General features: G+C 39.6%; 2 protein-coding genes across 5 annotated transcripts in view; both read right to left on the reverse strand.

Annotated features, from left to right (window-relative positions):
* The window catches only part of GAS2L3 (growth arrest specific 2 like 3), a 30,360-nt gene extending 28,890 nt beyond the window's left edge, over positions 1-1,470 (reverse strand). The window contains exon 1 of one of the 2 annotated variants that reach the window (XM_087449051.1): positions 1,374-1,470. The gene's annotated coding sequence lies outside the window, so the exon portion shown is untranslated. The remainder of the gene's footprint in view (positions 1-1,373) is intronic. The other variant, XM_087449052.1, reaches the window with a different exon arrangement.
* Positions 1,471-6,156: 4,686 nt separating this feature from the next.
* The window catches only part of NR1H4 (nuclear receptor subfamily 1 group H member 4), a 61,567-nt gene continuing 42,512 nt past the window's right edge, over positions 6,157-25,211 (reverse strand). For all 3 annotated transcript variants that reach the window (XM_014780288.2, XM_087448591.1, XM_087448590.1), the window contains 3 exons: positions 23,373-23,519; positions 8,542-8,655; positions 6,157-6,395 (listed from right to left, as the gene is read on the reverse strand). In XM_014780288.2, the coding sequence (XP_014635774.1) occupies positions 6,157-6,395; positions 8,542-8,655; positions 23,373-23,519 (500 nt within the window). The remainder of the gene's footprint in view (positions 6,396-8,541; positions 8,656-23,372; positions 23,520-25,211) is intronic.

A 25,211-nucleotide genomic window follows, 5' to 3' on the forward strand; every position in this document is an offset into this window, starting at 1 on the left:
CACTTTTAATCCAAATTAAACAGCATAGAGATAACAATAGCTGTGTGTCAGGCACTGTACTAACTAGTTATATGGATTATTTTATTTAATCTTCACAACCACCCTCGAATCAATAAGGTAGGAATCATTATTAATCTTCTTTTACAGATTAGGAAATTTAGACTTAGAAAGATTAAATAACTTGCCTAAGGTCACACACATACTAAAGTCTGATTTCAGAGCCCACATGCTTAGCAACTCTGCTACGCTAAAAAGAAATACTACTTTAATTCAATAATGTCAAAATAGCAGAGACACCTACTATTCAAAGTCTCTTGGTTTTTAATGAGTTTTTGAAACAGATGAGTCAGACAGACATGTATCAGGATTTACACCGGAAGATTCTCTCTCGAGTTCCCCCTTTTTCATTCAAATCCATTCCAATTTCCTCCTAAACGGAATCTGAGGTGATGGGAATTCCAATTCCTAGTCATTTAAGTGCCAAGAGAGGTGACCAGATAGCAGTTCACAAAGTGCTTATCTTCTGAGCGAGTGGTTATTTGCGCTCTTCACACAAGCGAAGCAAACCCAGACTATGTCCTAGACTGGCCTGCAAAAAACCATCTCTTCATCTAAGACTGGATCAGCTACTCCGCCACGCGGACCACAAAGCACTCTAAATCCATAAAATTCAATTCCTGGGTTTGAAAAACTTAGGAACCCGGGGTGACTGTATGGCGAAGCACGCCCTCCAAAACATTCCTCGATTTCCAGGGCAATCTGCAATCTTCCTTTTCTCTTTTTTTTTTTTTTTGCGCAAGCCTCCCCCAACGCAGCCCTCCAAACTAAGGAGAGAACAAATAGGGAAGAGATTGAAACTCTGCCAGAGTACAAAATGACGTTCTCTTTCTAAGGTCAGTGACTTCAATTCTTCCCGAGGGTGATGTTGAGGAATCAAGTGACCCTACGCGTGCTAGGCGCTTGGGGATGAGGGTGCCCCTGGAAACTCTCAACTAGCTTCAGGCTCTGATCCCTCTTTGGATCCTAAAGCAGAGCGGCAGCGGCTCGATACGTCTTCCCCAGGCTAACACGCCCGCACCTGCCGCCCCCCTCCCCTGCACACCTGTTGCCCCTCGCACCGCACCGGGGTGGGCAGGTGAAGGCAGGCATAACTTCACCTTGACGGCCGCAGGGGCCAATCAGAGCACGCGACTCCCGCAGCGGGCCAATCGCAGAGCGTCTTGGATCCCGCAGCTCGGGGGCCCAACAAAACCCCCGCTTCGACTCCGAGGAGCGCGGGGGGCTCCTCGAGCCCGCAGGCTGAAGCCCGGCAGCCCCGACAAGGCGAGTGAAAGTTCGCAAGGAAAAGAGAAGGCAAACAGGGAAGTACTCACCCGCCCTGGCGCAAGAGGGTCACTTCTCTCCACCGGGCGACATCTCGGCTCAATCAGTGCCGTGCCGACACGCCCCTGACCAACCGCCGCCGCCGCCTCGGCCTCACGGTGCACCGCGGTTCGCCGCCGCCTGTTTCGAAGGGACCAATCAGAAGGCGGAGAGAGGGCGTGGCTGGAGGCCCCGCCCCCGGGCCGCCCGGAGAGCACGAGACCTCCGCCCGCGGTTCAGTCAGCCCCGGGTACCCGCCTCCCACCGCCGGCGTCTCGCAACTCTGGTGGCCGAGCCCGTTATTTCACTGAAGGATAAGGAGGCTTGGTCACAGAGCAAATCCTCCCATCTGGCCCCTCAGCGACAGCAACAGCCCTTCCTGTTTGTCCCTATAGGCAGGAGAGGCGAAGCAACCTCGCCTCTAAGCATCCTGGAATGTTGCGGGGTCGAGTTCAAGGGCCTTGCCCGGAGCTTGAACCTGATCTGTTGAGAACCCCTCCCAACCTTAAATCCAGTCGAGATCTGCCTGTATTGAGAGCGTCACGGTTTCTGGAGGCAGACTGTCACCCAGCAGCAATGGGAGTTCTAAGCTAAAACCTTTGAGAGAGAGCCCCCTCCTCCCGGGCGGGTTGAGGGTGAGAGATGGAGAGGAATCCTGGAGCGCCAGGCCACAACTGAAAGCAAAAAGAGGATTTGGCTCTTCCTTCGGGAAACACAAGAAGAGGAGGGGATGGTGGGGAGTTAACCTCAACACAGTGAGGGATGCTTACTAGCTCAAAGAGTTGAGATAAAACAGAGACTGGACTTGAATGTAACAATACCAAGATGTGATGACTGTAAATGTGGGTTGTTAATAGCGGCGGGGGTGGGGGGAAATCAATGGCTAAAAGCCAAGAGGCCCAGACCCTTCCCCTCCTGTTACTTCCGTTAGTTTTGTCAAATCCTGTCACCTCTCTGGGCCTCAGTTCCCCATCTGTGTGGCGATTGAACTAGAAAAATGGTCTCTCTAGCATTTATTCCTTCAGTCACTCCTAAAAAACAATGAGGAGGTACTTTTGCTTGCTGAAGAGACTAAAATGAATTAGACAGTCCCTGCCTTCAAAGTGCCCGGCAGCATGGTAAAGGCTCAAGGGAAGTCTGTGGACGTCTGTAAAAGAGGAACACCTAATGGTCTTGGAGGGTGATGGTCAGAGGTTTAAAAGGAGCTGAATTTTGAAGGATAAGTAGGAACCTGCCAAGAGGGAGGATAATTGGGGAGTAAGGAGTGCTTTCCAGGCAGAGAGAACAACAAGGTTCCAGAGATGTGAGAGCACCTGGAATGTTCTAGGAATAGTAGGTCTTATGACTAAAGTATGGAGATCCAGAGAGAGATCCGGCTGGAGGAGTAGGCACAGATGAGAGGCCTGGTAGGTGCTAAGGAATTTAGATTCTTTCTTGCAGGCAATTGAGATTGATTATAAGGAAGGGAATGGTTAGTACCCCACTCCCTAAGCGCACTCATCATCTTACCTACCTTGATTTTAACACAGAAATTAGTAATTGAGGGTTACACCTAATGAGCTGCAATCTCCTTTCATGTGTAGATTTTCTAATTGGTGGTTAGGTTAATAGCAGTATTTTAGAGGTTCTCACTTTACTTGAGATTGGCATGCTTGTAACATGCAGAGCAAGCCTCACTAGTTTACTTCCATCAGATGACAAAGTCTATTAGTTCTGACTTTCCCAGAATTGTGAAGATGTGCCCCACTTTAAGAAAGTACTGTACTTGGAACTCTAAATTTTAAAAGTTATTACATTAGGAATAACCATTCATCTGACTAAACATCTATACAGAATACAGAAGATTCTCTTACAATCATATAACCCTTGGATAATGAAATATGATTTGGCTTTTTCACAGCCCTACAAGAATGTTCTATTTCTTAAAACATACCATAGTTGTTGAAGATTTTTTTTTGCTTGTGATTGGTTTATTATTTGTTTTGTTCTGCGTTTTATGGTTGCTGCTGTTGTTTTTAGTACTTTGACATTATTGAGTGTCAGTCTATGGATTGTGCTTTGGGTGAAGTACTGGGTGAAATTTTGGGACAATAGAGATTTTGATTCATTCACAATTAATTAAACTACTCATTCAGCACATAATCTATTGAGAGCCAACTACAGTAAAAACAATACCAAGCTCTATCTTCAAGGTATGTCCCCAATTTACACCAACAAACATTATGTATAAGTAATTCAGTGATATAAAATTTTATGAAAACAGTTGTGATTAATACTAAAATATTGTATGTATGTGACAGGTTCAGTAGTGTCCTCCCCAAAATTCATGTCCACCTGGAACCTCAGAATGTGGTCTTATTTGGAAATAAAATCTTTCCAGATGAACCTCTCCTCAGGTTTGATCATTTGCAGGTATAGCCCACAGGACTCAAGAAATCAGTTTTCTTACTATCACCAGTTTATTATAAAGGATGCAACAAAGGAACAACCAAACAGAAGAGGCATAGGGTAAGGTATGGGGTGATGAGCTGGTGGGAGGAAGGCATGGAGCTTCTGTGCTCTCTCCAGCACACCATCCTCCCAACACCTCGATGTGTTAACAAACCCAGAAGCTCTCCAAACCCGTCCTTGATGGGTTTTTATGGAAGTTCCATTACATAGGCATGATTGATTAAATCATTGGCCATTGGTGATTGACCTCAATCTCTGAGCTTCTCTCCTTTTCTCAGAAGTCTGGGGATGGGACAGAAAGTTCCAGTCCTTTAATCACACGGTTAGTTCCTCTGGCAACCATCCCCCATCCTGAAGCATTTAGGGGCCCACCAAGAGTCACCTTATTAGCATAAACTCAGGTATGGTTGAAAGGGGCTTGTTATGAATAACGAAAGATGCTCCCATCACTCAGGAAATTTCAAGGGTTTTAGAAGCTCTGTATCAGGAACTGGGGACAAAGACCAAATATATATTTCTTATTGTATCACAATGAGTTTTCCACACGAGAAGCATTATTATTTGCTATTACAAGGTCTTAACCACTTGAATAAATCCAGACCTACAGGATTAACTCCTAGCTCTGTCTACAGGGTCGCATCAGTTCCAGCTCATTTCCCACCACTTTCTCCACAGATGCCTTGTGATCTGGAGACACCAAACCACACTCAGGTTCCCCAAACTGGATCTCCTCCTTCAGGCATTCAGAAATTTACTTCTCTGTCTTAAATGTCCCTTCCTCACCAGTCCTCTTCCCAGGTGGGCCTGCAACTTCCCACTTACTCTTCATTCATCAGCTAACTCCCTTTAGATGTAGGGGCTGATATCTTCGTTTTACAATGGTGAAACTGAAACTTAGAAAGGGACTGTGCACCCTGTCTCTCTCTCCCAGATTACTTGTGGCCTTTGAACATCCAACAACTCCCCATCTCCCTCCTTTTGCTCCTGCCACCTCTTTCACCTTGAAAGCCCCTTCCTTCTTCCCCTGGCCCATGGTAGTCCTGGCTATCTTTTCAAGCCCAAGGGAAATGTCACCTCCTCCCGGAGACTTTCCCAGGGGAGCCCATAGAACTTTCCTCTGCACTTCTTTGTAAGCTCCTCCAGGCATTTATTGTGTCTTAATCATCTTTGTATCCCTTATAGAACTCAGCAAAAGAATCTTGTACTTAGTGGGGACTCAAGTCTTTTTTGTTGTTGTAGCAAGTGGAATCCAACTGATGTTAGCCCCAACTCACTCCCTTTTCCACTGACTAGCTATTTTTAGGACTTCAGGGTTGCCCTAGTATTTACAAAAAAACCTTTGCTTGCCAAGCAATCTCTATTTTGGCTGACTTCTGGCGAAAGGGAGATAGAAGCCCATTACTTACAGAAGGTGTTTTATTGTATTCACCCAAGAATAATGGGGAGAAGAATACAACAGTATAACAACGAAGGAAGGAAATGAACTAATTCCTGCTTTGGGGGAAGTATACAACAGCTGTGCACCCAGCTGTAGGAGTGTTTTCCAAAAGCAAAACAAAACAAACAAAAAAAGTGATTAATTATATGCACTGTAGCCAACAGTGAGCATTTCTAAGAGAGCAAAGGGAATGTCCTATCACTGGAGTTATCTGCATACTGTGAATTTGTAAATGCTGCCTCAAGGCCCTAATTATGAAAAGGGATTGTTTGCGGGAATATTTTATGTGAGAATCATTAACTTTTCTCTATACTGTTCTCTTTGAACTTCAAAGAAAATGAAATGATCAGAGGGCTATTACAAATGAATGAATATTCACCAGGGCTTCTCCAGGGATGAGAAAAGCACCATTCATGTTGTGAGAGTTTATCTTTTTGTAGATTACTCCCTTGGGCTCAATAGGGTGTCATTCATCCTTTAAAGAAATAAGAGTTTGTATGTTTTTCAAATTTTGTTCCCAAAGAAAAGCCTGTTGCCATTATGTTCAGTTTATTGCCAAAGTTGAACACAACTCTTTAATAAAATATATGCAATAGAGTAAAACAAAGACCAAAATGAGATTTCCCCTATTTCAACAGAGAGAGTTGAAATAATGATAAATTTAATTAGGCAAACAGGGCATGCCAATTAGAATGACAGATTCCCTGAAGCCTTGTAAAATATAATGGAGAGAAAGTAATTCTATCTAGCCCCATATTTAGAGCTGTGGCAGTTATATAATTACTACATAAATATTCATCAAAATTCTTATATGAAACCAAGTACAAATGAAATAAAGGAAAGTTATACATCAGATTTATATTATGTGGAAAATAAAAAGTTAGACCCTGCCCCTATGATGCTCATCACTGCACATCCCAGATTTCACAGAGAAGCGGGGTAAACTTGTGGTCATTGACTCTCCATGACATCAGCATCTCTGCATGGTGATGGTTGAACGTCCGCAACTCAGTCAGGCGACCCAGAAGACATGCAAAATGTTGAGGATTTTCAGGCTGATGGATCTTGCACAACTTTTGTAGCACATCAAGCAGTGGTTCCTGAAGCTTCTCTACTGCTTCTCTATCCTTTATATATTGTCTGTCTGTTTTGAAGTTTAAAATAGAACGACAAAAGAAAAAAAAAATGGAAAGTATTAATTTGGCATAATTATAGCAATGTTAACTTTTTTGAAGTATAACTTACAAATGTACACTTAAAAATGTACAAATTAAGCATTCAACTTGATGAGTTTTTACACACACACACATAAATATTCATGTGATCACAACTAGATCAAGATATAGAACATTTACTCCCAGAAACCTCCCTAAATTCTCCTTCCAACCAATGCCCCCAAAGGTAACTGATATGGTGGACATAAGCATAATTTCTAATGAGTATATTTTGAGAAGCAGAATTGCTGGGTCATAGAGTATATACATGTGTAACTTTGTAGGTACTGTCAAAAAGTTTTTCTTTCAATTATAATTTTTTTGATAAAATAACCACTAGCTTCTGCCGTAATATCATGTGTAAGAAGTGATTTAAGGATAACACTGTAATTATGCTTCACAAATCATGAACGTGGCATCACTTACTCTCAAATAATTAAAGTAATCCAAAAATATAGACAAATTTTATGTATAGAGTTTGTGATATTGTGATTTATAAGATATATATATTTGGTCGTCTAAATGACCAAATATATATTTCTTATATATTTGTCCACAATTCCTGGCTCACAGCTGGCGAAACCCTTGGAATTTCCTAAATGTTGCGAGTGACAAAGGTGTTTCCTTTATTAATGAAGGTGACTTTTGGACCGCACCCAAGGGTGGGGGCTGGTTGCCAGGAGAATCAGTCATGTGATCAGAGGATTGCATCTTTAAGTCCCACCCCTGAGGGGAGAGGAGTTTGAGATTGAATCAATTGCCAAAGGCCATTAACTCAGTCAATCATGACTATGTAATGAAGCCTCCATAAAACCCCAAAAGACAGCTCATCGCACTTTCTTTTTCAGCGAGTTTCCACACTGTAGAACCAGAAGGCTTCTGTTTGCCACCGTCCTGGGCCCCAAGCTCCAGGAGGACAGAAGCTCCTTGGTTTGGGACCTCGCCCTACGTATCTCTTCATCTGGCTGTAGATTCGTATCCTTGAATATCCTTCGTAATACATTGATAATCTAGCGAGTAAACGGGTTTTCTTGAGTTCTGTGAGCCATTCTAGTAAGTTAATCAAACCCAAAGAGGGGGTCATGGGAACCTCCAGTTTGTAGCCTGTCTGTCGGAAGCACAGGTAACAACCTGGGCTTGCAGCTGGTGTCTGAAGCGGAGGGTGGTCTTGTGGGACTGAGCCCTTTACCCGTGGACTCTGCTTCTATCTCTGGGTAGACAGTGTCGGAATTGAGCTGAATGCTCGGACACGCTGCTGACGTCTGAGAACCGCCTGTTGTTACCGGGAAGCCTCCACACACACACACACATTGGAATTGGCTCCAGGAGCCCCTTAGCAGAGGTATTCATTTCAACATCGTTTAAAACAAACAAAAAAAAATTGGAAACATCCTGAATGTCCAAACATATGGTAAAAATTAAGTAAATGATTGTACATCAATACAATGGAATATGATGCATAGATTACAACAAACTTTTACCAATATAATGTTTTAATGACATGGGAAAAGACTTTTAAAGAAAAATAAACTTTAAAAAAAAGAGAGTATGTTCTCTATTATGTTAAAAAGTATATAGTTTCATTTAGGTCCCTGCTCAAATATCAACCCTTTAGAAAAGCCATCCCTGACCATTAATTAAAAGTGCATACTGCTGCCACCTTCTTTCCTTGTATCCTCATCTTTGTTTTTTTGTAGCATTACCACCTGAAAATTATTTGTATTTGTTTCTTCATTTATTATCTTTCTCACCCTACTAGAATGTAGGCTCCATGTAGCTGTAGCCTGCCTCTTTCTTTACTGCTGTATCCTCCAATATCTAGGACCATGTTGAGTGCATAGTATGTGTCCAAAATGCAGTTATTGAATGAACACGTGTGATGTTTAGAAAAAAGCTGAAAAGAACTACACTGAAATGTTAACAATGGTTCAATTTGAATGGTGGGATTATAGGCCATTTTACTTTTTCTTTATGTTTCTGTGTTTTCCAGATTTCCTTTAATAAACATTATTACTACTATACTGGGGGGAAAAATGAACAAATGTCGTAAAAATAAAAATGTAACATTGAAATTACCTGGAGAGAGGATGACAATTGCTGTAAGCAGAGCATACTCTTCTTGAGTCATTTTCAGTTCTGCAACACTTTTATAAAAACTAAACATAGGTGTTATATATTCATCAGAGATACCTATGGGGGAAAATTGAAAATTGCAGAGGCATAGTAAAATTTTTGAATGACTGAAAAGTGTAAAACTATAAACATATTATATATGCATGCACATGTTAATATTTATTAACAATTCAATGCAAAGGCAGGGCATTGCAAAGAAAATCACTTAACAAAGTCCTCAAAATAAAACCTAGTCAATGATTAGTATGCCTTTCATTTCAGCAGTGCCTTTGTTTCAGTTACTACTCTGTGACAATAAATGATTGTTCTTGAATTGCCAAGAGAATCTCTGAACTTCATCATTTTCTAGATGGGGTGTAGTTAATCTTTTTAGTATTATTACCTAAAATCAAGGCATATATAGCACCTTAAACAAGCAGCAAAAAATTATTCTTCAGTCCAGAAATATAAACGGCTCCACATAATACATTGGCTAGGGTTCTTCTCAGAGTTCTGATCTCTCTAGGAAGTACTAAACCTGTTTATCCACTGCCTGCTAGGCACTGGTACCTGACTGTTCTCTTCAAACTCAATATGTCCAAAATCAAACACCATGTACAGAACTAAACTTTCCATCTTCCTCCAAATCCACCCCTTTCCTGGAATTCCCATTCTCAGTGATTGGTATCCTCACCCACCCCACTGCCCCCGTCTGACAACTGAGATTCAGCCTCTCACTAATTCAGCAGCTGCCGAGTCCTGTGATTCGACCTGCCAACTCTCCCTTGGGGCTCCCTCTCCGCTCTACTGCACCTGGCATTGACTTAGTTTAAGTCCTTATTTCTTTTCATCTGGACTACTGCAATTGCCTCCTAACTGGTCTTCCTGTCTTCAATTTGGTCCCTCTCAATCCATCCCAGAATCATCTTTCTAAAATTCAACTGTCTCCCTACTTCTTACAAACTTTCAAAAACTCTCTGTGACTTTTGGTATAAATGTTCTTCTTTTGTACATAAGAAACTCCAGGACCTGTCCCCTGCCTATCCCACCCACCCACTACTCGCCCAGATGATGATAATAATAGGAGTTCACATTTATTGAATACTCGTTATGTATTAGGCACTCTTCCAAGCACTTCTTATGCTCTAACTCATTTAACCTTTCTAACGTCCCCTGAGGTAGGCACAAAGAGGTTCTACAACTTGCCCAAAGACACACAGCTGCTGAGAGATGGAACCAGGATTCAAACCAAAGCTGGCAGGCTCAGAGTCCGGCTCCTAGCTGTGACTAAACTGCAGCACCTTTCTATCACTCGGCCTTTACTCCAGCCATGTTCGCCCCTTGCAGTTCCCTAAACAATTCACATTGCCTAGTTTTTGTACATGTTTTTCTGTCTACTTGAGATATTCTCCTTCTCCTTTATGTAGCTTACTCCTCTTCATAATTTAAGACTCCTTTGTGTCACTTCCTCCACTCACTCAACAAAATCTTAGTTTTGTGCCTGTTCTGTGCACCACTATCAGAGGAGCTTTGACTGGGAAATTGTGGAGACAGAAAAAAAAAGTAAGACTGTGATGTGACTTATGGATGAGTTAAGATGATGATGAGGTCCCCAGGACTGATCCACACTAGAATAGGCTGCTCTATTTGCTCCTAAACCAGACCTAGAGCCGCAGAGCTTTGGTCAAACCACACCAGCATAAAATTGGATCCCAGATGCCCAAAAGTACAATTATCATCTAGTATTACACTTCACAGAATCAGAAAGTCTAAATCCTCACCTTCAGAGGAATCTAAAGAATCTTCCCAAACTAAATCTTTGGCCTTTCTCTCTTTAGTCAAAATACCACAATTTTCTCCCCTTTGACTTTTGATTCTTTAATTGACCCAGTGTACTCTCTTAACAACAGTGTCTTTGTTAAGCAACTTTTGGATTACATCATGTGGAAGATTGCCCTCTATCCAGTTGTTACAGATTGAACTGAATACCCATGACCAAACTAGATACGAGTTAAACTACAGAGGGTCGGAGTGTGTGAGCCTGGGAATACCAGTCTTGGTTTCCAACAAACATCATGGTTAGGAGGTCGTGCGCCAGCTCTGAGTTTGCAGTCTGACATATGACTTGTTTTGGGGCACATTACTTAAACTCTTTAAGCCTCAGTTTCCTCATCTGTGAAATGTGAACTATAACAGTATTATATGAGACAATATATGTAGAGTGCTTAGCGTAATACCTGGCTCATAGTTAACCTGCAATAATGTTAGAGCAAATAATCATAATAGTAACTAGTATTACTGTTATTCAGGAGAATTGGAACACATTAGTTCATTTTAATCTCAGTTCCTCTTAATCTTAGTTAGATTAAGCTCACGTACTTTTATATTTACAAAGTTATGTTTTTGTTTTTTATTTTGTTTTACAATCTGAGTTTCCTAGGGATGAATACAAATTGCCTGATCAGTGATTTGCCTCAGTATTTTTCTACATATTAAAGCTAAACTAAGGTCTGTATTTTTTTAGTAAGATTATTCTTTTCTACCTTCGAAAAATGGCAGTCTTCAGGCTTTCTTTGGCATATGGGGACTATACCCATCAGTCGTGGTTACCTAAAATAATAACTTATGACTGTGCCATTATTTTTAATGGTGTATGAGGATTTGAGGATAATATTAAAGGCAGCTGATTTTAAAATGTTCAATTTTTAGAAATCATCTTTGACTACCTAATTTTCTATTTTATTTGTCTCTCTAAATTCCCACTAACTCTCTAAAGATGTTACGTCCATTAACTGTGTAACTGTAGTTGATAACTTTGGGGGAAAAATAGGTAAAAATGTTTATTACAATTGTTCATTTTGTGCATGTTGTAAAGGTCAATAGTGAATATAGAGAAAATGTAGAAAACAAATAGAAGAGTTTTTTTTTTTTTAATAATTATCCTACAGGATAGATCAAATATAAACCTGCTTTTGGAATTAGAGCCAATAATCAGAATTAACCACTCCAGCATAAACAAGAGGGGGTTTTAAGTGTTTATGAACCAAAACAATTTCTGACTTAAGAAATGTAACAATAACATCATCCTGATGGGGCAGTCTTTTCCTCTTTTCCTGCTTTCTCCATTCTTCTGGAGACTTGCTTCCTTTTTGCTCTTATGCCCAATTAGCTGATTTTTGGTCACAAGAGGGAGCTATTTTCTAACTTAACCACAAAGACTACTGTAGAAACGTTCAGAGTTGTAAAAAACCATTTATGTTCCTGCTCCTGTGTTTCTTAATTTATTTTCCTTAAAAAAAAAAGAGGTCTGTGATTAATCAATTGTTCAATGATCATAAATATTCTTTGAGAGAATAACCATTTGAAAGAATTAATGCTATGCTGTTTGAAGTTGTTATTTTGAATGTAAATGTCTTTTATTTCCTAATTAACTACCTAGTTTTAATTGGGAACAAAAGTAAAGCAGAGGTTTATTTGTGTGTATGTGTGTGTCTGTATGTGTATTATAATCAAGTGTGTATATTATACAAGACATATTTCCTGGTATTTTAAATAACTCTATATGATTTATTATAATTGACAGTCTCAAGATAGACCAAGAATCTTGTTTAAAATAATGCTATTTGCTCAAAACTATGTAATTTGACATTTTTCTAGAAATGACACCACCCAATAGCATAGAAGTTAAGGTATAAGCCCCTGACATGGCATACAAGGCTATGTCTGCCTTCTGCTTTCCTTTCAAACTAAGCTCACACTACACCAATAGTTTCTCTATGAACCAATGTCTCCAACTCTTCTTTGTTCCTGAAGCTAATTCAGGTCCTTGTCTACACAATATATCTACCTTCCGCACTCCCGCGCCATGGCCATGTACTATGGCGGAGGCAGATCTCACTCCTGCCCAAGGTCCAGCCACTGTTAGTCTCATTTCCCTTGTCAGAGGTTGGCATAGTCAGCAAGAGAGGGGAAATTCTGGTCAATGAGATGAAGGGGCGTCTACTGGGAAGCTCCTGAGAAAGATTTCTACACTCAGGAAGAGAACATCTCTTTGTCTTTTGGCCATTGTTGTACCTGGATGTGATGCCTGGAAGTGCTGTGGCCATTAGATGACCAGGAGGAGAACCAGCCTGAGGATAAAGCCAATATACCAAGGATAGCAGAGCCGAAAGAGAAAAAAGACCTGTGTTTCTGATCGTGTGTTGACTCCCTGACTTAACCAGTTCTAATGCCACCCTTCCTCTGGGTTTCTCATTTGAGCTAATACATTTCCTTACTTTTTTAGGCCATGTTAGTTGATTTTGTTACCATCAGCCAAGAGCATCCTAACGGATAGCTCCTCTAACAAATAAAATACATCTTTATGTCCTCATGCTTTTATGCCTGAAATATAAGGCAGGATCCTTGTTGGGCTAGGACACCCCACCCATGTTTCAAAGCCAGGTTCAAATTTTGCTTCTCTGTGGAGTTTCCCTGTCACAATGAAGCAGAATTAGTTGCTCCCTTCTCCTCGTTCAATTCTATTGCACCAATCACAATTCATATCTCTCCATCCCATTAGAGTCTGAAATACCATATAAATTTTATGAGAGCAGGACCTACTGCTGTATTCTCAGTGGCTGGCATGTTGCCTGGCCAATAAAGGGTGCTCCATAGATATTTCTTAGTCCTCTCTTATTAGTAAATAGCATCCTGCTGGAGACATGGTAGGAGATTAATAAATGTTTGTTAAATTAGGCAATATTATATTTTGCTAGTTCCTTGTGACATAGTTGTGAGATGTTGATGGGGGCAAGAGATACCATTAAGACAATGGAAACATTCTTGTAGTGGACCTTGGCCTCTATTTCAACTGCTGAACTTTACTCAGTGAGTCATTTGTGCCATACTGTTGGTGTTAAGTACAAAGCTACCATTGAATTAGCAATTCAAAGAATAACTACTTTCAATATAAAATATTTAATAAATAACATACTTTTCATTAGTCCTAGTGGCTAAAAGTTATCTGGCCAAATTAGATCTCAATGGTGCTGAGGAGTTGCCAGGGTTTGGATTGTCAAGTTCCAGATTCATCTTAACAAAATTCACCAATTTTTATACACCTAATCTGTGCCAGGCACTGTGATAGTACTGGGAATAATCCCCAAGCAGTTAACGGATTAATAGAAGAGGCAGATACATAAATAAATACATAATGTCCAAAACTGGACAATAGAAAAGGCTTGAGGAATACAGCTGAGGGGCAATGGAAATATCAACTCCTATATTACTTTAATACTTTCTCTTATTTTGAAGAAGATTTCTTCCTATAATTTGACCCCCAAATTTGTCCATGCCAAAATTATCATGTGACAATTTCGAAAAGCAAAATGAGGAGTGGTAAGAATTCTAAACTTTAAATTAAGCATTAACCTTTCTTGTATATATTTTGTCATTTGTTTCTTTACATTTTCAACCTTCCTTTTCAAGACTGAACTGATAATCAGCAGACATTTTATCAGCATTTGCTTCTTTAGAAAATTTAGTGTTTATAATTGTTTTCACTTTGTGCAAGTTGCCAAGGCTAAAACAATGACATCGTATATATTTAAATAGCAGAAAAATAATCACAGTATATACTACGTACAGTATACTTTGCTATGCAAATATAAACTAGCTACAACTTCATCACTCTATTAAGAATCTAACCTTTCTCTGACCTCATTGTCTCTAATCATTTTTTCATTTACTTAAAAGCAATTTCAAATGGCTAACTGCTACTTATACTTTATCTCTCAACCAAAGGGCAGGAACTGTGTCTTACTGGGTCTTTATATTCTCTACCAGCTGGTAGTTGGGCAAATATTAGATCTTAGCGAGTGACAGGTGTAACATATAGAAAGAGTGCTGGGCTTTGAGTAGAACACCTGTGTTCATCTCCTGGCAATCTACAGATTGGCTGTATGACCTCTCCAAGCCTGTTTCCCCATCTATAAAATAGGAGCATAGCACCTACCTTTAGGGATCACCAGGAATACTAACGAGATGATGTGTGTATAATGAGATGATGTATGTAAAAGCAAACCATTGCAAAATCACAAGATATACTGTCATCCTGATAAACACTTACTGAATTAAATATTTCATTTATATTTTATGGGGAATCAAAGAAGGCCAAAAAATAGTACTGTAAATTTCAGAAGTTATTTGTATTTGAAATGAACTTAACTGAACAAGTTGCTTTTGTGTGTGAGAAGTTATTGATAATTTCCGAAATGTTAAAATGTAAACTTATTCAGTATTAGCAAGCCTATTTCAGTTCTATCATATTTTATGGTATCATATTATTATTCCTATTTTTATTAAAAATTCCAGCTTAAAAACCTAGTTTGCATAATACTACATTAGGAATAAAAAAACCCTGATGCACTAGAATTATGTAGAGACAACTCAACCAGAGGTTGTGTCAGTTCTATGTTCTGAAGCTTCAGTTAACATGAATAAACACTGTAACCCTCATTAAGTAGATGTATCTCAGGAGACAATATCCTTGTGTATGTAATTGGAACTTAATAATAGCAAACAAAAGAGTATGAATTTGAAGAACAAGAAAAGAAATTTCACATTATATTCTTTAAGATTTGTGTAGGCTTAAACAGGGTAACTTTGAGACATTATGTTACTCTGGAATTAAATGTACAATACAAATAAGAATGTGTTATATTTGCATAAGAATAAAAGTTATTCTGAAAGGTTGTCTTGCAAGATCAGGTTTTTATGTGGTGTGTGGAAGAGGCAATGTTCTGAAAATCCACTGGAAGAAGCAAATTCATAAATATTAATAAGTGGAAGCACCATTATAGACAATAAACTACAACACAGCATGTGAGTTTGGATGGTTTTTATTGTCACAATATGTGGTTGATGTTTGGGTAAAGTATCTTATTATGAACTAGAGGTATGCATATTTATTTAAACAGATATTGTGTTCTAGAAAACTTCATTCTTGAACTTCTCTGAAACTTAAGAATCACAAGTTCTAAACTTCTCTTATCAAGCAAGGTTTTTTACTTTTTGATTATATATTTTTAACCTGCAAGACCCTCACCATTTCTCACCTCGTTATTGCATTGGTCTTTTTATAGAGACCTGCTTCTTGTCTCAATCCCTTCAAACATCCCTTCATATTGCTGCTAGAAAGATCTTTCTACAGTATTACTATGGTCATGTCACATCTGCTCAGAATATTAAAGACTCCCCATTATACAAGAACTAAATTAAACTACTTTTGTGGCATTCAATATCCTTAATATCTAGCACTTACTATATTTTCAGCTTCATAAATATTATTTTCCAGCAATATCAAGGTATTTATGAGTCCTATACATGAATGCTCTCTCATTTCTCCACATCTTTGCACTTGCAATTTCTATATTATTATAATATAATGGCTGTATCTCTTGGAATGCCTTTCTCAGAATTTATGGCTTGGCACTTCCTAATCATCTTTCATGATTCAAATGTGAACTTTTCAAGTCTTTCCAACTCACCAAATAGACCCACACGGGACAACAGGCACTCCTCTATGCTCTGGTTTCATTTTGCATATATCTTCCTTATAGTTCTCACTACACTGCACATTCATTTGGAATCATTTGCTTGTACACCTTCCCTACTAGTCTGTGAGTTCTTGGGGGACAAAGACCACATATTCTAATCTCCATACCCTCAAAAACTATACAGTTCCTGGCACAAAGCAAGTATTCAATATATATTTATAGAATAGAAAGGTCTCCTATAAAGCCCACTTTACTGTACATTTTCACAAACATTTACTGCAGGATTTATCACATGTAGGATACTGTTAATTGTCCCCCAATATCCATTCTCTCCTTCCTCTAGAGCAGGATTTCTCAATCTTGGTAATGTTGATATTTTGGACCAGATAATATTTTGTTGTGGGGAGCTGTCCTGTACATTATAGGACGTTTAGTAGCATCTCTGAGCTCTACCCACTAGATGCCAGTAGTACCCCTTCCCCTAGCTGTGACAATCGAACATGTCTCCAGATACTGCCAGATCTCCAGGGGGAAAATTCCCCGGTTGAGACTATTGCTCTATAGTATAAAAATAGCATTTTTAGGGGGCCGGCCTGATGGCACAGTGAGTGTTCTGCTTCGGCGGCCCAGGGTCCGCTGGTTGGGATCTTGGGCGCGGACCTACTCACTGCTCATCAAGCCATGCTGAGGCAGCATCCCATATAGAAGAGCTACAACTCTACAACTGTGATACACAACTATGTACTGGGGCTTTGAGGAGAAAAGTAAAGGAAAAAAGAAAAGAAAAAAAGAGGAAGATTGGCAACAGATGTTAGCGAATAGCATTTTTAGCTGGGCACATGGCTGCCTTGAATCTAGGTGTAATGAGGAAGTTAAGTTCTTGCCAATGGAAGATGGGTAGAAGTCATGTGTACCAGTTCTGGGTCATTCTCTTACAGGGAGGGTGTGCTGTTCTTTTCCTTCTTTGCTCTCCCCAGTGGCTGGAATGTGCACATGATAGGAAGCCAGTTGGGACCATATGGATGAAGTCAACACTCTATGGATGGATGAGCAACAAAACAGAGGAACACTATGAAGCTGCCTTATCATCATTTCCTTATGCTCAGACCATTATACAATAGAAATAAACTTCTATCTTGTTTAAGCCTCCTTTAATTTTGGCCTCTGTTACACCAGCCAAACCTTTAACTTAATTTATACGTGACAACTGTATTGTGATTATTTCTTTTCATATCTATTTCACCTGAAAGATGAAGTCTTTGAGGGTTGTGACTTTTTGTTATTCATCTTTGTATTCCCAGTGTACCTTGTTCATAGTACTCAATAAAAGTTTTTTGAAAAATAATGAGTGAACAGATAAACAAATAGAGGTCCTCGTGGAAATGGTCTTCCATTGTTACCAAATGGTTACCATATTGGAAGAGTCAAATGGAAATGACACGATTCTAAACAGGCTCAGGGCTCATGAAGGGAGAGGAGAAAGGATAGTGAGCCACCAATCTAAGAAATATAGGAAGGTATTCTGAGATGATTTCCTGAGTCGGAAAGCCTTGACTATTCTTAGGGTTTAGGGAATATTAGTCATCTCTATAAGTGATCATAGAGGTGAGCTTCAGGAAAAAAACAAGTGTTTGTAAAGTGCTTAATTTGATAAAAGGAGGAATAGGACATTTGGTTTTGCCTGCTGGAGGTAGCTGATTTGTTGCAGAGAGGCTCCAGAAATATGGGGCAGCTTGAACTTAGGGGAGACTGGGTATAAGCACCTACCTGACTTTTGTCCTTGAAGCTTTTGTGTCTTTATGGCTAGAACCACTCCACTCATCACAACAAGCTCAGCTCTGACCCAGACTCAGGAAACTCTGGGAAGCTATATATTGCATCTAATTCTAGCAACTTAGCTCCAGCCATGTTCCTTGTGACAATCCCTGTCTTGACATATCTAGGGTTGGATAGTCCACCTTCCTCTAAGCTTGATCACACTTCCTTGAACCCCAGCTCCTATGGCATGTTTTTGAAATCTATTTTTCCTCAACAAAATCATCAGTTGAGAATGAGGAGGAGAGATGTTGGAAGTTTGAAGAGAAAGAAGAAGATATGAAATGGTGTCCCATAAGAGTAAGAGTGAATTGACTAGGGAAGTGGGATAAGTGGGCAGTACTGAGGTCCACTTGAAGTGTGTGGTCATTAATTTAGAGCAGACCAATCATATTGTTTCAGTTCTCAGGTTCAAGCACAGAGTAGGTAGGGAGTTCATCCAATCAGGGAAAGGGTTTTCTTAGGTGAGTGTGATGGCAGGGCAGAAAGACGAAGGAGTTGAGGATATCCAGTGAATGATCCAAGGAAGTGATCATATTGATGGACTGTGAACCCTAAGCCAAGTAATGAGGGAAGTGAGGTGAGACAAAAGGTAGTAGAGTCAATGGATGGAGGGCTAGTGGATGGAAGGTCAATGAATGGAGATTGTTTTGGAACAAAGAATCATTGGAGCCAGGACAATAGTTAGGGCTGTGAGCTAGAAAGGTAGAGGGAGATGTCAGAGGGAAGGGATGCTTGGGACTGAGATTTTGGAGGGGGGATGTTAGTGGTATTAACGGGGTCTTGGTCTGGTGAAGGATTCATAATGTCTACCTCAAAGTATTATGAAGAGCAAATAAGATATTTTTGTGAAGCACAATGTCAGCCGTGGAGGTGTCCCACTCAGATCTCCTTTTAAGAGATCCTGAGGTAGGAATCATGGTTGACTGATATCCTCCAGCTGCTGCCCTGTGAAGGGTGAGGCCGTGCTTGCCCTGGCCTTTTCCCAGCCAGTGACTGAGCATGGCAGGCGTTATTAGTGCTGGCCCATTCCTGCCCAATGGAGGAGTCCTCCAACAGGCAACTTTGATTTGGTCCCTCCATATTGGCCTAGCTGAGGCTTTCTCAGAACTGTGCTGTGGTCTGAAGCTCTTCCTACCAATCATTCCTTGCCTCTCTTTTCACAGGTGTCAGATCAGCATGGTGGTATAAAGGCTTTTTCCCTACACCTGCTTCCTTCCCATTTATTCTTCAGAAGCATTCCCCTCAATTAATCTCTTGCACACACTATCTTGCTGTCTGCTTCTTGTAGGACCCACATTCACAAAAAAAACTTAGGGTAGAGCTTGACACATAGTAGATGTTGAATAACTATTAGCTTTTGGTACTATAATTAATAGAACCATGCACTACTCATATAAACTTTACAATTATTTCCTCTTAGTTTTCTAGTAAACTTTTTTTGGAAAAGTCTGTTTTTTCTCTCAGCTGAACCAGAGTGAAAACGGATTTCTCTGACCTCACCCAGGCTGAGGAAAGGACCTGGTATTGCCCCAGTAGTCATCACAGAAATGGCAGCACCTGACTTGGCTCAGGACCCAGGAGATTGACAGAGCCAGGCAAAGAGAAAATAGAAACTGAGCAAGAGAGAGAGAGAGATGGAACAGCTGCTGGATAATTCTCCTTCAGATGTCCTCTCATCGAAACATTTCAATTCATGTGGCAGAAATTGCACCCCTTTTTTTCTTTGTCTGGCACCTGAATCAACTTTAAACGACTCATCTTTGAGGAGGAGAAGGAGACAGAACACAACAGAGCTTTCCTATTCAAACTGTCTCTTTTCCTTTTTCTTACACTCAAACGGAAAAGAGGTGTCTGTCCCCCAAATTAATTACTACAGGCAAGGTCTGGAGAAAAGCCTTTTTGTTGGTTAGTTGTCAGTCTGGAACAACCAATCACTTTAGTATTCAAGGGAAGAACCATCTGCAAAGTAAATAAATGGACCAGACTCATAGCTTCAGACAAACAAACATCCATCCATCCATCCATCCATCCATCCATCCATCCATCCATCAATTCATTCATTTCACAGATGTTTGTTGAGCACCCACTTCAAGCCAGGCATGTGCTGGGTACCTGGGTTAAAATACTGAGTTAAAAAGAGGCAGTCCCTGCCTATGGAGTTTTTAATATCAAAATCTAGGCAAGACTGTAGAAGAAATATTAAAGTTAGACATGATTTCAAAGAGATTAAACTGGTTATGGGGTCTAGTTCAACAGCTTTTCTAAAACAAAATGGGACATGTAGCTAATAAGTAGTGGAGTCTAGATTCAAGCCAGATTCTTAATCATCACTGTATCTTGATGTATAAACCCAACACACATCAACCAGAGTAGGATCCTTTGATACAGAGACCTATCTGTAAAATTAAAAGTATTTTGTCATGTGAGGGATCATCCCTTTTTATTTTATTAGTTTTTAGAAAATTAGATTTGACTTATGGATTTTCTTAAACAGAGCACTGTCAAAGTCTATGGAAATCAGGACCAAATAGCTGAACAAGTTAAGCCAGAGAGGCTTCGTCTCTCACAGGCTGAAGCCACAAGTTTCTGCATCGAGAGAGAACCACTGTTACATTCAATAGCCTGAACTAACAAATACATACACACAAAAATTAAGCAGCTTGCATCCTTTAACTCTTTCCTAAGTTGAACTGTCAGTTACTAATTGCAACTTTAAAATCAAGATACTTGTCTGTTGATTAATAACTCCTTTTTTCTCCCTTCTAACCAATGGGCATAAGCTTCAGTTAAGCAAGGTGAATAAGTTCTAGAGATCTGCTGTTCAACACTGTAACTATAGCCAACAATACATACTATACACTTAAAAATTTGTTAAGAGGGTAGATCATATGTTAAATGTTCTTGCCACAATGAAATAAAATAAAAAATCAGGATATTTAAGTATCTGGCCAAGTGACTGGCTAAACCACCAATCAGAAAAATTGAATTAGTTAAGAGAAGAAAACAGTAAGACTTGTAGAACTGAATAGTGCCTTGGAGTTTACTTGATTCAACCCTTCTCCCTTACCCCAGCCTCCTGGACATACATACACACAGTATAAATTAAGGCCCAGAGCAGATAAGTGATAAAATCTCTCCAGGACCAGAATCCATAATTCTCAACAACATAATGTCTTTCAAAGGGTGAAAAGCGGCAATAATATATTTCTCAGATCCCTTCCCTCCTCTTCATTTCTCCTAGCAGCAGGGGTCACATCCTTGAAAGCTCTTTCCTCCTAACTGGTATCTCCCATCCTCGCTTATCCTAACATTGCTGGATGAATTATAAAGCACAATTTGATGTTTTCCCTCCCTTGCTCAAAAATCTTCAATGTCTCCCCATTATGTAAGAAATAAAGAATAAAATCTTTAGCCAAGCATTCAAGGCACTCAACCATTTGGTTCTGTCTTTTGTTTTTTCTCCTTTTTTCTCTTTAATGTAATCTTTAATCCAATCAAACTCAACTATTCACTCTTCTTTGTGTGCATAACCTGAGCTTTCTTGCTTCAGTCCTTTGCTCCTGCTGGTCTTTCTCTCCTGCACCCCGACCCTGGATATCACATCAAATGTCATTTAAGGCCCAGTTCAAATGCCAACGAAATTTTTCCAGAGCCCTCCCAACCAGAAGTCCTCTCTCTCTCAGTTCTCGTCCACATTTTATGGTAACTATCTCTGTACAGCTCATCTCTTCGTAGTTGTTAAACTAATAAATTAATGGATATATGAGAAGAACGCATCTTTTAAAATGTGTGTTTTTTAATCTACTAACGCTAATTATGCTTTCAGTTTTTAACTAAGAGGAGAAAACATAATGACTATGAGAAGGTTGCTTTTAAAAAATAATTTTCAGAGGGCTGGCCTGGTGGCATAGTGGTTAAATTTGCATGCTCTGCTTCGGTGGCGCAGTGTTCACAGGTTTGAATCCCAGGTACGGACCGACGCACGGCTCATCAAGCCATGCTGTGATGGCATCCCACACAAAAAATTGAGGAAGATGGACACAGATGTTAGCTCAGGGCCAATCTTCTTCAGCAAAAAGAAGATTGGCAACAGATGATAGCTCAGGGCCAGTTTTCCTCATCAAAAAATAAATAAATAAAATAAATAAAAACATAAATAAATAAAAAATAATTTTCAATTTTTCAATTATTCTACTTATATCACACACGCAGAACTGCCTGAAAACTTTCCTTCCAATCTCTATTCTAAAATACCAGTTTTATAAGTATTTAAGCTTGTTCCATTCAATCGTAGAATGACAATATTTTACAAAGAAAAAAACCTTCAAAAGTCATCTCATCTCATTCATGCCCCCTTCCCAACCCATACCTAAAATCTCAAGAAGATGAGAACTTATCCTATTTTAAGTCTCTCCTAAGATAAATTGCACAAATTTCTTGGTAATCCATTCTGACGTCTCTTGACCCTCACACAGTATTACTCCATAATAAGTTAAACTGAGTTACTTTATACTATTATTTCATTTTGTCTCTTGAGAGGCAGTATAGCACGGTGGCTAAGACACATGGCTTCTGAAGTCAGACTTTCTGTCTCTGGGAAAGTTATTTAACCACTCTCTAACTCAGTTTTCTCATCCATAAAATGGGAACAATAATAGTACTTATTTCATAGGATTTTTGCAAGGATTTGATGAAATCTATTGTAAAGTATTTAGAACAGTGTCTGAAACCAAGTAAATGTTGCTATTATTATTTCTTCTTATTTTACTTTGAATAGAGATGGATAATAGTTTGATACATAGTCATTCATACCTGGAGGTTTTGAATAAATGAATCTTTTTCTGGGCTGAATAATCCCAGCTCCTTTATGATATATATATATATATATATTTTTTTTTTTTTTTTGCAGAGAAGGTTTTACCCTGAGCTAACATCTGTTGCCCATCTTCCTCTTTTTTTCTCTTTCTTCTTCTCCCCAAAGCTCCCAGTACATGGTTGTATATCATAGTTGTAAGTCCTTCTAGTTTTCTGTGTGAGCCACTGCCACAGCATGGCTGCTGATGGATGGTGTGATTCCGTGACAGAGAAACAAACCCCTGCCATGGGGGTGACAGCATGGAACTTTAACCACTAGACCATCAGGCCTGGCTCACACTGTTTTTTTTACCAGACTAATTTTCCAATCTTTTAAAAATTCCTCCTGTGGCCCTTCATCTTAGTGCAGTGAAAAGAGTATTTTTGGTATTTTGCCATTACAACAAGGATTTTTTAAGCAAGCCTCTAAAAGTCCTGTCCATTTAACACATATCTTTTTAGTCACATGCTAGTCACAAGGAGCATATAACTTTGCACAAGACAGGCAAGAGGCCTGCCTTTATGGGGTATACAAATTCTTACTTGCAGAAACAAATTCTTTTTGCCATTAACCAAATCACTTACCACTCTTTCGAATTCTTTCTTCCAATACATCAGCGTGTCCCACTGGAAGTTTCTTATTGAAAATCTCAGCTGAACGGAGGAACATAGCTTCAACTGCAGACCCTTTCAGCAAAGCAATCTGATCTTCATGGTCCAATGTCTGAAATCCTAGTTGAAGATGATAACCAAATCAGTATCAAAGAGTTGTGAATCCTGTATAACAGTATTTCATCATCACTGTCATCCGCATTGATAAAACATGTCCATATAGTGATTTTGTAATTGTTTTAAGATTGAGTAGTTGAGTCAATAAGTGTTTATTATACTCTGCCAGATAGAAGCTGACTTCTTTTATCTTCACTGAGTAGGATTTTTTGAACAAGTTGGACAAAAAAGGATGTCAAATCCACACCAAATATATACATTATGGAAGAGAGAGTCTGATTCTGATAAAGCAACCCTCAGAAATTAGAGGCAAGCAGATTCTCTTTGAGCAGCTAATTTAGTCACATCTCACGTTACAGGGTCAACTCTGCATAAGAGAAGCATCCACAAGCCAGAAAAATGTTTACGTGTATCCAGAGGCTGAAAGGAATATTTGACCAACTCATGAGTCCTTAGTCAATCTGGAGAATGGGTAGCATTTCCCAAAAAAACCAACCAAAGTCACAATGAGGTATCTGCTCTGAGCTCAGCACTGCACCATGCAGAGTGGGGAAAGTCAGAGAAATATGGGAAAGAATTGATAAACCGAAGGAATATAACATCACCTGGAAAATCTGAAGTCCTTATCCAAGTTTATATGCTACAGTCCCCAGCAACCTCTCTGACCTCATTTCCTCCTCCTCCTTCCCCTCATTCATTGTGCTCCAGCCATACTGACCCCTGGCTCTGCTGTGAGCACACAAGCCTGCTTTAGCCTCAGGGGTGAATGCCGTTCCCTAGCTATCCCCCTGCCTCACTCCCTTACTGTACGCAGGTCTCTGCTTCAAGGCCACTCTACCTAAAATAGTACTCCTGAGCACTCACCAGTCCCAACCTGCTTCCTTTTTATCACAGAACTTACCACTACCTGACCTAATATTATAAATCTATTTGCTTATTTGTTAATTGTCTGACACCTCTACTGGAGTATAAGCTTCTTGGGGGCAGAGACTTTGTCTGTTTTGTTCACCTTTGTATCCCCAGTGCCTGGCACAGAATTGGTATCCAAGAATTATTTGTTGAATAATTGAATGACTGAAGGAATGAATGGAAAACAAACACAAGCTCTCATGCACATGTGTACACACACAAACACAACATGAATAGAGATAAACTAATGCCTTCAGAGTCTAAATGGCATAGGAAAGTATTAAATAGCAACAGCAGTTTAGAGAATAGAGTAATGCTAAAGATTAAGAATCACTATCTTAGATAATCTAAGAGCTCTTTGAGGGCAGGAGCCATGCCAGGTCTCCAGCACCCTGGACAGTGCCTGGCACAGGTTATGCTCAGTGAACTGCAGAATGAAATGACTCAACTCAGTCTTTCACGAAACGCTCTTTTATTATTGGTATTATATCACTATTATTACTGTTTGTGATGATGTTATAATTTCTATGATTATTGTTAAAATGATTTTTTTTTCTTTTTCAAAAGTTTTTTTGCTTTTATTTCCTTCTGTATTTTTAATTTTTTCCTTCTGCTTTACTTATCAAACACACATTAATTGCACTTTCTCTCCCTCAGGAACTAGGCCAGGAACTGGGAATGAAGAGGGGTGTACAATACTTGCTTTGCTTTCAGATAAGCTACCTTCCTATGAATAAGATTCTTTTTTGTCTTCAATTATTTCTTGGTTCAATACCAACTGACCAT

This window comes from Ceratotherium simum, chromosome 25, assembly GCF_057802395.1.
Source record: "Ceratotherium simum simum isolate JZ-2026a chromosome 25, ASM5780239v1, whole genome shotgun sequence".
NCBI lineage: Eukaryota > Metazoa > Chordata > Mammalia > Perissodactyla > Rhinocerotidae > Ceratotherium > Ceratotherium simum.